The 12,453-nt window shown below is 41.1% G+C and overlaps 1 protein-coding gene across 1 annotated transcript in view; it reads right to left on the bottom strand.

Moving 5' to 3' along the window:
• Positions 1–12,453, bottom strand: part of insrb (insulin receptor b) — a 165,936-nt gene that overhangs the window by 54,847 nt on the left and 98,636 nt on the right. The window contains exons 3-4 of the mRNA XM_057840121.1: positions 2,017–2,225; positions 1,790–1,923 (exon numbers count right to left, since the gene is read on the bottom strand). Coding sequence (XP_057696104.1) covers positions 1,790–1,923; positions 2,017–2,225 — 343 coding nt within the window. The remainder of the gene's footprint in view (positions 1–1,789; positions 1,924–2,016; positions 2,226–12,453) is intronic.

The following is a 12,453-nucleotide window of genomic DNA, read 5'->3' as shown; positions in this document are numbered from 1 at the left end:
TGGCCTGCCACTTGCTACATGTCAAACTTTCCGAGCCACAAAGGGACAACAGGAGTCCTTTACCCAAAATGTTTTAGTTTTCCTGTCCAAACCTGTGCAAATGTTTAGGAACAATTCTTCTCTTTTAGTAACAGTTGGCAATTCTAAGTAAGAAATCCACTGAAGTGACCAGAATAGTTTTCAATATGCAGAAAACTAATGTCAGACCTTTTTAACATTGCAGTTTGCCTTTTTGCCCACTTTGTTCCAAGAATGTACAGTAATGTGCTAAATCTGCATCAGTTATGCTGACCACAGCAACCATCAACTCTGATTAAATCCAAAATAATAAAGAAAAAAAAACATCAGTCCTTAATACATTTGCTTCACATGAAATAATCACGCTTAAGCTGCCTAAGTGAACAGGTTCCAAGTCACTGAGTAATCTTTCAAACAGGAAATTAATCAGTTATTGGCAGCAAAATGACTCTGGCGTTATAATTCAAGCCAGCTTCCAAAATAAGCAATACTTGGCCAATGACTACAAACGTTAACACTAGCTAAGTGACATTTACTAAGTAATAGAGATAGATTTAACCATTTTACGCTGAGTGGTTGCATTCACTGTAAAAACTAGACTTTCACTGTCTAATACAGTATAATAATAATAATTCCGAAAATAATGTAGCGAATCGGGTTCTAATGTGACGGATGCGTTTTGCCGGCTCTACCTGAACGTGGCAGTGAGAGTGCGGGAGAGATTTTACTTTATGTTTTGTTGGAGACTTGGCGTCAACTGCTGCGGACAATTGGCATGTTGCGTTGGACAGGTTCTGAAATAAATGATTAAAAACCTGACGAAGCTGGCGATTTCTTTGGCGATGTCACCACAATAATAATTGTAATCTTAACTTATAAAGACTGGCGAACGGTGGTCGGAGGAAGACCGTGGAGATGTACAGTATTGTTGAGCCAGCTCACGGATGCGCACCCCACGCTCATATTTTTCTATAATTTGCATCTTCATTTCAATGGTAAGTGTCAATTTTTCCTTGTTTGACCTTCTGTATAAACCTTTTTGAAACCTGTGTTGATTTCTCTCACAAGAAAATTTGCCGTGCGTCCGTCCGCGGTGCTGTCATGTCGTCGTATTTCAAGCATGTCGTCGGATGTAGAAACAAATGGCAAGTCAAATTTTACTTCGGATGTCGAAAAGATCATGTGTCGAAGCGATCGTATGTCGAGGTACCACTGTATTTACAAACTCTTGCAGTGCTTCATATTGAAGAACACATGGGGAAGGATGGGGATATCATGGACAGTTATTTTTCGCCCATTGTTATTAAGAATGTACTTAAAAATGGATGATTGCGGTTGGGTGTTGAAGCTTTTTTATTCCTACAACGTGCTGGTGTGGACGTAATTATTTTTTCCCCGACGTATTAGGGCAAGATCCTTGGTTTTAAATAACCCGGCTAGGTGTAAACATGGCCCCAGTCTTAATGGATTGGGCGTCGAGCGCGGCAATGGCAGCCATAGAGTTAACACTATTATGGTGGAAGATTTTGGTAGCAACTGTACAATAATTTCGAATAGACGTCCTGCAATGGAAAAATACATCTGCCTTTGTTTTTGACCAACTACCAAATGTCATCATCACTTATGTGCAACTGAGTGTGCTTGTGTGTGATGAATCAAGCCTGTGGAGACACAGGGCATGTGTTGATGTGGGTGACAATGATACCCTGTGCCAATCGCCACCATCAATAATGTTGATGATGGCGTGTGCGTGCGTATGTGTCAGACATACATAGAAGAGTTTATAGTTGTGTATCCAGAAGGACACTCTGGAATGCAGGCGCCGTTGTGGATGACGTATTCATGGCAACCAGATTCCCGGCCCTGGTTCAGTCTCTTGGTCTCTTTGCACTGGTTGTGTAGCGCCTGTGAGAAGCAGCAGAGACAATATAATTCATAACACACATCTTGAGGGGAGTCTATCAAGGTTTAATGGGTATGATAATAGCAAAAACCGACCTGACAGAAAGAGAAGGTGACGCAGCGCCAGCCTCTAAAGATGTAGTATCCAGCGGGACACTTTTCAACACAAGTGTTGCCGTGCTGAAGGTTCCTGCAGGCTACACAGCTGCTGGCATTGCCCGGCTCTGAACAGCCACCCAAGCACTGGTTGTGGCAGCATTGGCCGTGGACGTTACATGCGTCATGCTTACAGCGGTCAAGGCACACTACAGAAAAGGGAGACAGAAGAGAGATGGTTAAGACCTGGTGGTACACTGGTGGGCAAGAAGAACCAATAGTTATGTACACTTGCACAAACAAGTCTAACTGAATTGGCGAAATGGGACGCTAGGAGATGCTAACACTAATTACCATTGAAGAGAACAGAATTTGCATGCAAGCATGCAATTGAATGACCACTGATTGTTCACAGTCCCAGTGCGCAGCGCCATGGAGACAACTTTAATTGCCAATGGGCTGAACGTTATTTGTCATTGGCTCATGTCAAGTTTCATTTGACCTATTGGGAAACAACGTTTGGTCCGAGAGCCAGAGTGTCAGCGTGATTGGATTAGCCTTCAGGTTCGACCAGTGCCCTGTAATGATCTAATAAACGGGAGGTTATTGCCTCATTTGTGGCCCAGTAGACTCATTACATCTCATACAAGACACTGACCTTTCTACCAAATGTGCATACTGACTGGCTACGTACAAAACAACAATCATAATAAATCCCTTAAAGAGAAGCATTTAATGAGGAAAGATTTTACTTGACAAACAAATTGCCAAAAAGCAATATTGAAGCATTTTCCCAAAACCTTAATAACTGCAATTATTTAGTGTTCCTACAGATGAGATGTCTAATAACGTCAATAGCAACAAATGAGTTAATAATTACTCACATTTTAGCAGTCCATAAAGGACACACAAGTCATACCTCATCCTTCATTGACCTTCAGTTCTTAACAGGGAGCTGGAAATAATATTTACACTGCCTACAAAGGAAGTCATAAAAAGATAATAAGTTTGCTGTTAATGAGTTATTCTGCATATGATCCTATTCAAATATTAAAGTAAAATAAAGTGTCTCTGAAGTCCAACGAAGGCCCAAGGACACTTGGAAGGTTGTAAATAGCACAGTCAACACAACATCTTCAGTAACAATGTGTCTTTAATGTGTGATATTTACAAAAGATGGATAAAGGTAAAATATCCACGAGTAGTTACCATGAAACAAACAGACTAATTTAAAAGAGAAAGACGACTTCCATGTCAGAGTACAGTGGTATGAAAATGTATCTGAACATTTTGGAATTTCTCACATTTCTGCAAAAAATCACCATCAAATGTGATCTGATCTTTTTCAATATCACACAGATGTAAAAACAGTGTTTGTTTTAACTAAAGCCACCCAAACATTCATAGGTTTTCATATTTCAATGAGGATAGCATGCAAACAATGACAGAAGGGGGAAAATAAGTAAGTGAACCCTCTGCCTAAGGAGACAAAGAGCAATTGAAACTAATTTTTACCAAACAATTTAAGTAAGGTGTGTGCCGAATCACTGATGAGTGGTTTAAAGCTGGTAAGAACTGTCTTGATGCTCGGTCAAAAGAGCTGTCTGAAGACCTGCAATCAAGGATTGTTGATTTGTATAAAGCTGGGAAAGGATACAAAACCATCTCTAAAAGTCTGGACGTTAATCATTTGACTGTCAGATAAATTGTCTACAAATGGAAAGAGTTTGGCACTGTTGCTTCTCTCCCACGGAGTGGCCGTTCACCAAAGATAATGCCAAGAGTTCAGCGCAGAATACTCAGAGAGCTAAAAAAGACAACCCTAGAGTGTCTGCTAAAGACTTACAGAAATTACTGGCACAGTCCAAAAACTATGTGCACACATCAACTATGTAAAACTATGGCCAAGAATGGTGTGCATGGGAGGACTCCACGGAGGAAGCCACTGCTGTCTAAAAAAACATTCTTGCTCATTTAATGTTTGCAAAAAGGCACTTGGACACTCAACAGAGGTTTTGGCAAAATATTTTGTGGACTGATGAAACCAAAGTTGAATTGTTTGGGAGTAACACACAACGTCATGTGACGAAGAAATATGGAACAGCTCACCATCATCAACACCTCATCCCCACCGTGAAGCATGGTGGAGGGAGCATCATGACTTCGGGCTGTTTTGCTTCCTCAGGGCCTGGACAACTTGCAATCATTAATGGAAGAATGAATGTAAAAGTTTATCAGGATGTTTTGCAGGAAAACCTGAGGCCGTCTGTCAGACAGTTGAAGCTAAACAGAGGATGGATGCTGCAACAAGACAATGATCCAAAACACAGAAGTGAATCAACTTCAGAATGTCTTCAGAAGAACAAAATACATGTTCTGGAGTGGCCAAGTCAAAGTCCAGACTTGAACCCCATTGAGATGCTGTGGCATGACCTAAAGACAGCGATTCATGCCAGACTTCCCAGGAATCTGACTGAACTACAGCAGTTTTGTAGAGAAAAATGGGCCAAGATTTGTCCTGATCGATGTGCCAGACTGATCTACAGCTTCAGCAAGCGTCTGGTTTAAGTTATTGCTGCCAAAGGGGAAGCCGCAAAATATCAAATGTGATGGTTTACTTATTTTCCCCCTTCTGTCATTGTTTTCATACTATTCTCATTAAAATAAGAAAACCTATAAATGTTTGGGTGGTTTTAGTTCAAGCAGACAGTTTTTTTTTCATCTGTTTGATTTTGACAAAGATCAGATCACATTTGATGGTGATTTTATGCTGAAATGTGAGAAATTCCAAAAGGTTCAGATACTTTTTCATATCACTGTATTTTAGTCCAACTCAGTTGTCTGTCTGTGAATAAGCACCGTGGACACATAGATGGATAAAAAGACAGAATTGTTGCTTCCTTACTGCATATGCTGGTGTCTTGCCCAAGAAGACCAGTACCAAAACACAACAAATCTAGCATTTCTTAGCAGCCCATGCTGAAAGCCTGTTGCTGTTTTCATTTTGGTAGGTTTTCAACAACCTGTTTTTGTTCCATTCCTCCTTAATAAAATTGGACCTCAGCCAAATTTAACCAACATTTGGGAACAAAGGAATTTGATTGGATCTTCCGAGGCTGGTGTGATTTATCTATGGAATTCTGCTTGTGCGTTTTGACAAGAAGCAGCAGTAATTGAAGACGGTAACATTGGACAACAAAATCAGCTTCAAACAAACTGACAACTCAGCTGCAGTGGGTTTTTTTTCACTGAATGGTTTATGGTTTGACTTTCAAGGTTAAGAGTTGACCTTAAATGACTTAAAAATAAACAACATGAACGAAAATGTTGCTCAGTAGTGTGTAACACAGTAAATGAGCTAGATTACAATGGGGACACTGTATGCTAGCCTCTGCGGGGTGCCATTGTCATTGTAGCTCACATGAGCACTCATATCCAAAAGATACAGTTAGGACCCCCCACACCCCGTCCCTCTGCCACACAGGAGGGCTGCCTGTTATGCTGCCTGCTCAAAAGCAAAGGACAGATGGGGTCATGGCAGGGGAGAGGAGCGCGACATTCTGCTCAAGTTTAAAGCAGGAGTCGCTGCAGCTTTTCTAAGCTACAAAAGGTACCGCTAGAGAAACATGCAGTGCCCTCCCCCTCCCGTCTGCAGTACATGTACACGCAGCGGTTGCCGATCCGGCTCCACTCGGAGACTCTGTGCCGGAGTACCGTTCGAGCCCTAGATCCACCCTCAGTCTTAGCCAATGTGTTTGCTGGATGGGGGAGGCAGCTATTCAATGGCCTCTTCCATGTCAGGCAGGAGAGACGCCCAGGGTTAACCCTGGCCTTGCTGTGGCAGACTGGGGACAGAGGAGTCAACAAGCCCGCAAAGGCCCTGCAATCCATGCTACTTGAGAGCTATTTCAACACGTACAAGACTTAAAGGGCTTGAATAACACGTATACGTAAGACAAGGTCATGAAAAGTGTTTTTTATTGTACACTACCTTTTAAGGATAATAACAACCTAGTTTAAAATGAACACAGAAAGGTGCCGTATACAATAAGCACCGCACCACTGACAGTAGGCTGAACAAGCGAGCTGCTACGTCAAACATTCTCTGTTCAGCTCGCTCATTCATTCCTGGCCTCCTCTCATTTCCTCCTCTCTGCCACAGCCTTACCCTGCCTTGCACCACTATCTATCTCTCTATCTGCCTGCTTGCCTTTCTAGGCCAGCAAACCCCTCCCACTTTCATTCATACGCCTTGTTTTGTTTTTATGCTGCCTTGCATGGGGGATGGAGGCACGGATGGGCGAATGCTTTCGCAACACCGAGGAGGAGGAATGCCAAGAGAGCTTTATCTCTCTTTAAGGTGAACGCGCACACGCATGGAAAGCTGGGTGTTACGCCGTAATTTGTCCGCCACTTACCCACGTGCAGTTCTCGTAAGAGTTTTAAACGCAAATCCTGATCAAAGGTTTGTTGTGTTTACCTTTCATCAGGCTCACGGCAGTAAAGAGTCCCGACTGCGCAGTCAACAGGGAAGGAACATGGGAAAGGCCCCACAGCCAATGGCAAGAAGCCACACACGGCAACACTTCCTGTTCTTAACACATAAAACCGCCCCTTTAATTGGCAGTGTTGTCTGCAGGCAAAATGCTGAGAACAATAACAAACACCTTTTCGCCCCACGGACATTTACTCTGGAAAACACAAGCGCACACGGACATCCCCGCACTCACACACGCACACATACAAAGCCGCTGGATTCACGTTTACTATATTTGGCCACGGTGGGAGTCCTAAGCTTCAAAAGCTTTACTATAAATGCTTGGTGAGATCTGATGTAAGACATTTTGCCTGGGGAGTACGGACAGAGACATAAGAGGTGTAAACAAAAACGTCTGACCAGAAGAGATGGTTTACTCTTCTATTGTGCAGATATATCATCACCCAAAACGACTCAGTTCCAACATAATCTTCATGGCTCAATAACATGTTTACCATTTTTTAAAAAGTGGTTTTAGCCACACTCTTTCTTCCGTGCAACTCCCAAACACGTGTCAGTCAGATGTAGGCTTATTTGTCAGCAAGTTACACCACTGTCTATGTATCATCTACTTTATTGTGCTCAGACCAAAACAACCATACGTTCCCTCTTTTCATCGACAGTCTGCATTCAAAGAGAAGAGCACAGTACTCCAAACCTTTCTTTTCCCCGCTTAGCAGCCACTCCCTCTGGGTTATTGACACACAGATAAAGAGCGGCTATTATGCAAGCGACTTTCAAAACAAGGCATCCTGAGAGGTTCAAGTACAGTTTGTGTCAAAGTTCCAATACGTTTGAGCAGTAAAGCACTTGAAAAAATACTACGCAGGTTCATGCATGAAATCAAATGGGAATTATATGTAGAAGATTTTATTGTATTGCTTCTCCACATTCAAGAGGCCATTATTTCCCAATAAGCATGTCTTTGTGTTCTGTTGGATTCAGGACCCTGAGCAGCGTAAACTACTGATACGATTAGTTGGCTGGGAAGAGAACATGTTTCCGTATAACTACAATAACAATGCATCTGCTCGGCAACATGATCAAGGTCAAACTATTGCGTGGTTATTACGTATACTCCAAGGCCAGCATGAAATGCTCTACCATTAAACATCAGTGGCGGCAATCAGAAATAATTTCTGTAAAAGTGAAAGCCAGACCAAGAAGACAACAATTGTGGTAAAACAAAAACACCGCCCAAATTGAGACTATATCTAAAAGCCTCCTAATGCATCTCAGTAAAATTCAAGCAGTGTTGTCAATTTTGCTTTTTTTTTTTTTTTTAAACCTGTCCTGTTCAGCTGTTTGACACGGAGAATGGAAGTCTTAGTGCCTGGTTGGTCCGAACAGTTTTAATGTTTCACAATGAGAGTCTGACATACTCCCATTTTGATCATTCAACATACCTCGTTTATTATCAACATACCTTGTTTATTATGACAAAGCAGCGAACAAGAAGGGGTTATGGGAGAACAGAAGAAAAGGAACACAAGGGAAGAAAGAAAAGAAACACAAACAACAAGAAATACATTGAACGTCTACACTAACTACTAATATGTTGGTGCTATCGTCAGCTAGATGTATTTCCGGTTGACACCATGTGGGGGGCCATTTGACCCGGGAAAGAGCGGGACGGGGGTGGGAGTGTCTATAAGCTAAGTGATTGAAACGGGTAGAGTGTACACAAATCAGCTCTGTGATCTAGAACCCAGTAATCATGTGAATCCCTTGTGAGTCTAAGCCCGTTGGCGACCGACCCTACATCGCCCCATCGCCAATCCCAGCACCGGGACCCCCCACCCGAAAGCGCCCTATCACATCCAGTCGCACGCGAGTCCCACCAAGCGCACGACAGCCACGCAGACGAGTGGAGACGCCACGCGGGTGCCAACCCAGGGTCACGGCCCCCACCCAGCCAGCCCGGGGAGGGTGGGCCGGCGGAGGGGCGACTCCGGCCGGGGAAGGGCCGCGGCCCCGGACTGGCACCAGCGCGGCCCCCCCCACCCGCCTGAGAGACCAGCGCGCGCCCGTCTGGACCCACGCACGATGTTAATCTTACTTTAAAATAATAATTAATTAGTTACGAATTGCTTCTCCCAAAATGTAACTGAATTAGTACCTGAATGTAAGAGTAATTACTGACTTGGCAAATTAACTGGTGATACTTTTCATGTCTTTTTTTTTTCCATTCCAAAAAAAAAAAAAAAAAAAAAAAAAAAAAAAATCTTAGGTCACACAATGGGAAGTTCAAGTAGACACAGGGGTATTGCGGATATTGCGATAACTAGATAGTAACCATTGCTATGTTTGGAAGTTATTGAATGTTGTAAATGAACCGTTAAAGTTGTTAAAATTGCTCTCGTTACTGCATTAGTTCCCTTCCTTTCTACTTTCAGCGTGAAAGTTTTAAAACTGTTTCATCATTTAAAGATGGATACAAGTCAAGATTTGCCGATTAAGAAGTATTATATTTAAATAGTTACTTAGGTTAGCTAGGAAGGTTCTCTATAACAGAGCCTTCCTGGGAAGTCTACTGCTTTAAGCTGGCGGCTGTTTACCAACGCCAGCGAGTCTATCATTTCGCATCTAGTTCTCTATACAATGTGCCAACGCCGTCAAGTCTGTCATTTTCATCTAGTTTTATATATATATATATAAATGTGATATCTATTCTAGAATCATGTGGCCGTAGTTTGTAGGCTATCGGCTACAATCAGGTATTACTGCAGCCACCTAGCCAGAGCTAGAATCGCGTTTGCAACAGCGTCACAACTCCCTTCCCTCCTACCCACTCCCGCTCTGCTCTCTCCTTGAGTCCGTGTCTCTTACTGTTCTCGCGTCATTCAACCAACGTAGTAACGCATAGTAACGCACGCCTTTACATCCTCAGTAACGGTGTTGCAAAGATGAGAAAATTAATTATTCATTAAAAAAGAAAAACAATGCCGTTAGTAACGACACTTAACACAAGACTAGACATCATTTGGCACATCTTTTGACCCCCTCCATTTATCGCACGATAAATAAAAATGAAGGCGGTAATTTTTCCGCTGCGATTTATTGCCGCGCGTGCACGCACGCAGATGTGCTGTTAAAATTTCAGATTCCTTGTTACCAACTACGCAAAATGCATCTTCGTTCCAGGTCCGGCCAAAAATAGCGCCGGAGCCAATCCGTTCCCATCATATCCTATTGTTTAACGTATACGGGCCACATCAGTGCTCCGGATTGACTGCGGACCATCTCCGGAGTGCCGGAGCCCGCCGAATACTTTAAGCGATATTTTATTTTTGCTGGAGATGCACCTGCACAGCTGCGCAGCTGAATGGACATGATGAACAATGAGTGGCAAATTAAGAGTGCTGTGCTTCAAACTCGTCCTGTTTATGAAAGTCGATTGTCATATGCAGGTGTTGTGCAGAAATGAGCAGCCGTGACTTCTGTGGCGTTTGCTAAATTTTTTAATGCGCGCACACACTAGATATCATGAAATAGCAAACTAGATGTGCTACGTCCCATGCCATTGGCTACATGAGCCCAGAGTGATTATGGGACACATAGTCCATATACTACATCGATGAATTATAAACCGCCATGACTGAATGGAAGTTAAGCAGGCCAAATAAATCCATACCAGTGACGATAGATAATGCTGCAAATATTGTTCATTCAGTTCGTGACACAAATGAATTCGGACCACAAATAGGATGTTTTACTCATGTAGTAAACCAAGCTGCTAAGAGAGCTGTAGCAATCAACAGTGTGCCCCCCCCCTCACTTTGCAAACAGTAAAGATTGTTCTCAGCACTTTTATACAAAATTTCTTCAGATTAGTAAGGAGTAAGCACATAAATATTATGCACTGAAATGCATGTTAATATGATGGCAATTTAGTTTTTGCTCGTTAGCAAAAAACAAAACAAAACAAAACAAAAAATTCAATCATTTTTTCCCCCCAGAGCATTAAATATATTGAATCAAATCGAAAATCGTGTTCCCCGTATCTAAAAAGCGTACCGAAACGTGACTGAACTGTATTGTTGCATCCCTGTGGAACACCATAGCAGAAGCTATGAGGGGAAAAGTTTTCATTTGCCTAAATGGTTAAGTTATTAAGTGCATTTTTTTTTTTCTTGAAAAACACATTTTATTTATTCTGTGTTTCTGTGCAGCATTAATATTATTGTCTTTTACTAAGAGGCATGGTCTATTGTTTTGTGATTTCTTAAAAAATATTTTTGAATTTAAGAGTAAACATTTATTGCGTTTAAATGGGTGTACTTGATCTATTAATATATATTGTATTCTCACTTTGTAAATTGGTTTTAAAAAATGGGGGGGTGCAATAATATCGCATATCGCAATCATTTGTGAGAAATTATTGCGCACTAAAATTTGTTATCGCGACAGGCCTAATTCAGAGTCCAACTGAATGTAAAACGGATTATTCACCACCACAAAAGCTTTGGGTGCAAAATATTATAAGGGTAAAAAATTTGACAGAACACCACCGTGTATTGCGCAGTTGGGTTGAATGCATGCATGTTTTTTTGTTACAGTTTCATAAACGTAAAAATATTACCTAAATTAAAACAAGAAGCAAGACTAAACATTGTGTTTTATTAGAGGACATTCAATGTTAGCTAGCTGTCGGAAACGCACTGTTTTGGGTAGTATCCTTGTATGTTTTTGTATTTTTGAAAAGGTAAAAAGTAACAAAATAATCCAGAAATAAAATGGCATTTCGAAAAGAAACATATAGATGTTTAATCCAACATGTATTACATGTAACAAAAAGAGAAAGAGGAAATACAGTACGGTAACATGTTTGGAACTTTTAATTTTTTTTTTTTTTTTGTATTGGATCGGGACTCTTTTATCCTCAGATTCTTAAAATCAGGTGACTCGGTGCAAAAACATTCGATCAGGACATCCCTATTTTGAATTATATAAGGTGGGCCGGTCTGAGGCATGAAATTCCCGCCCAGCTTGTGCCCCCCCCCCCCCCCCCACTCAAATAACGGCGCTCTTAAACCACCTCGTTTCTAGGGTAAACCAAAATAATCAACTCCCAACCGTATAAATTTGATACACATTTCAGTCAAACCTTTTCCATTTTTTAACTTATAATATAATTTGACAAAGCATATTTTGTGAACTTAACACATGGCAAAGTGATTAAATGTTTACAATGAGGTAATAGCATGATATTAATCCTGCTGTTGAGTGTTTACCATTTTATATTAAAAAAATTATCTGGTGATAGGCCTGACGCAAACATATCTTGGCAACTTAAGAGCATTATAATCGAGGACGAAACATTTCATGTACCCTCACGTGTTAGACGTTTATTAGTTTTACGATTGACAATGGTTCGCTTGGGTTTTACACCTGTATTACAGTAAATAAAGTTACTTAATTGCTGTACGGTAAAGTAATCATAGAAAATAGTTTAGCGTTGGGAACAGATATTTAAATTTTCATTATTTACCATTTCCACATCTCATATTAACATTAAACTTTCCACTGTATGAACTATGGAACATCGATCCATCCATCCATTTCTCAAAAACACAACTGCCTTTTGTGCATTTTCTGTATTGCCTATACGGAAAATATTTAAATTAGACATAATATGCCCACTCATGGATATGCAGTATTTGAAATAAATACTTTATTTTTACATTTGGTGCACAAATCCATGCACATATTGTCATTCATGTCTCAACTTGCCAAGTTGTTAACTTTCATGAACATTAACTACACATTTCCCCACAACTTCAAAGCATGTTTAAATGATTAAATATGACTTTTTATAATGTAAACCAGCATCTTTTGGATTCCAAGTTAATTTATGTGAGCAAACTAACTGTTTTAGGTCAGGATACCTGGTTGTTAAG

The sequence above is a fragment of the Corythoichthys intestinalis genome, chromosome 7 (assembly GCF_030265065.1).
Source record: "Corythoichthys intestinalis isolate RoL2023-P3 chromosome 7, ASM3026506v1, whole genome shotgun sequence".
NCBI lineage: Eukaryota > Metazoa > Chordata > Actinopteri > Syngnathiformes > Syngnathidae > Corythoichthys > Corythoichthys intestinalis.
This window is presented reverse-complemented; position numbering and strand designations above follow the sequence as displayed.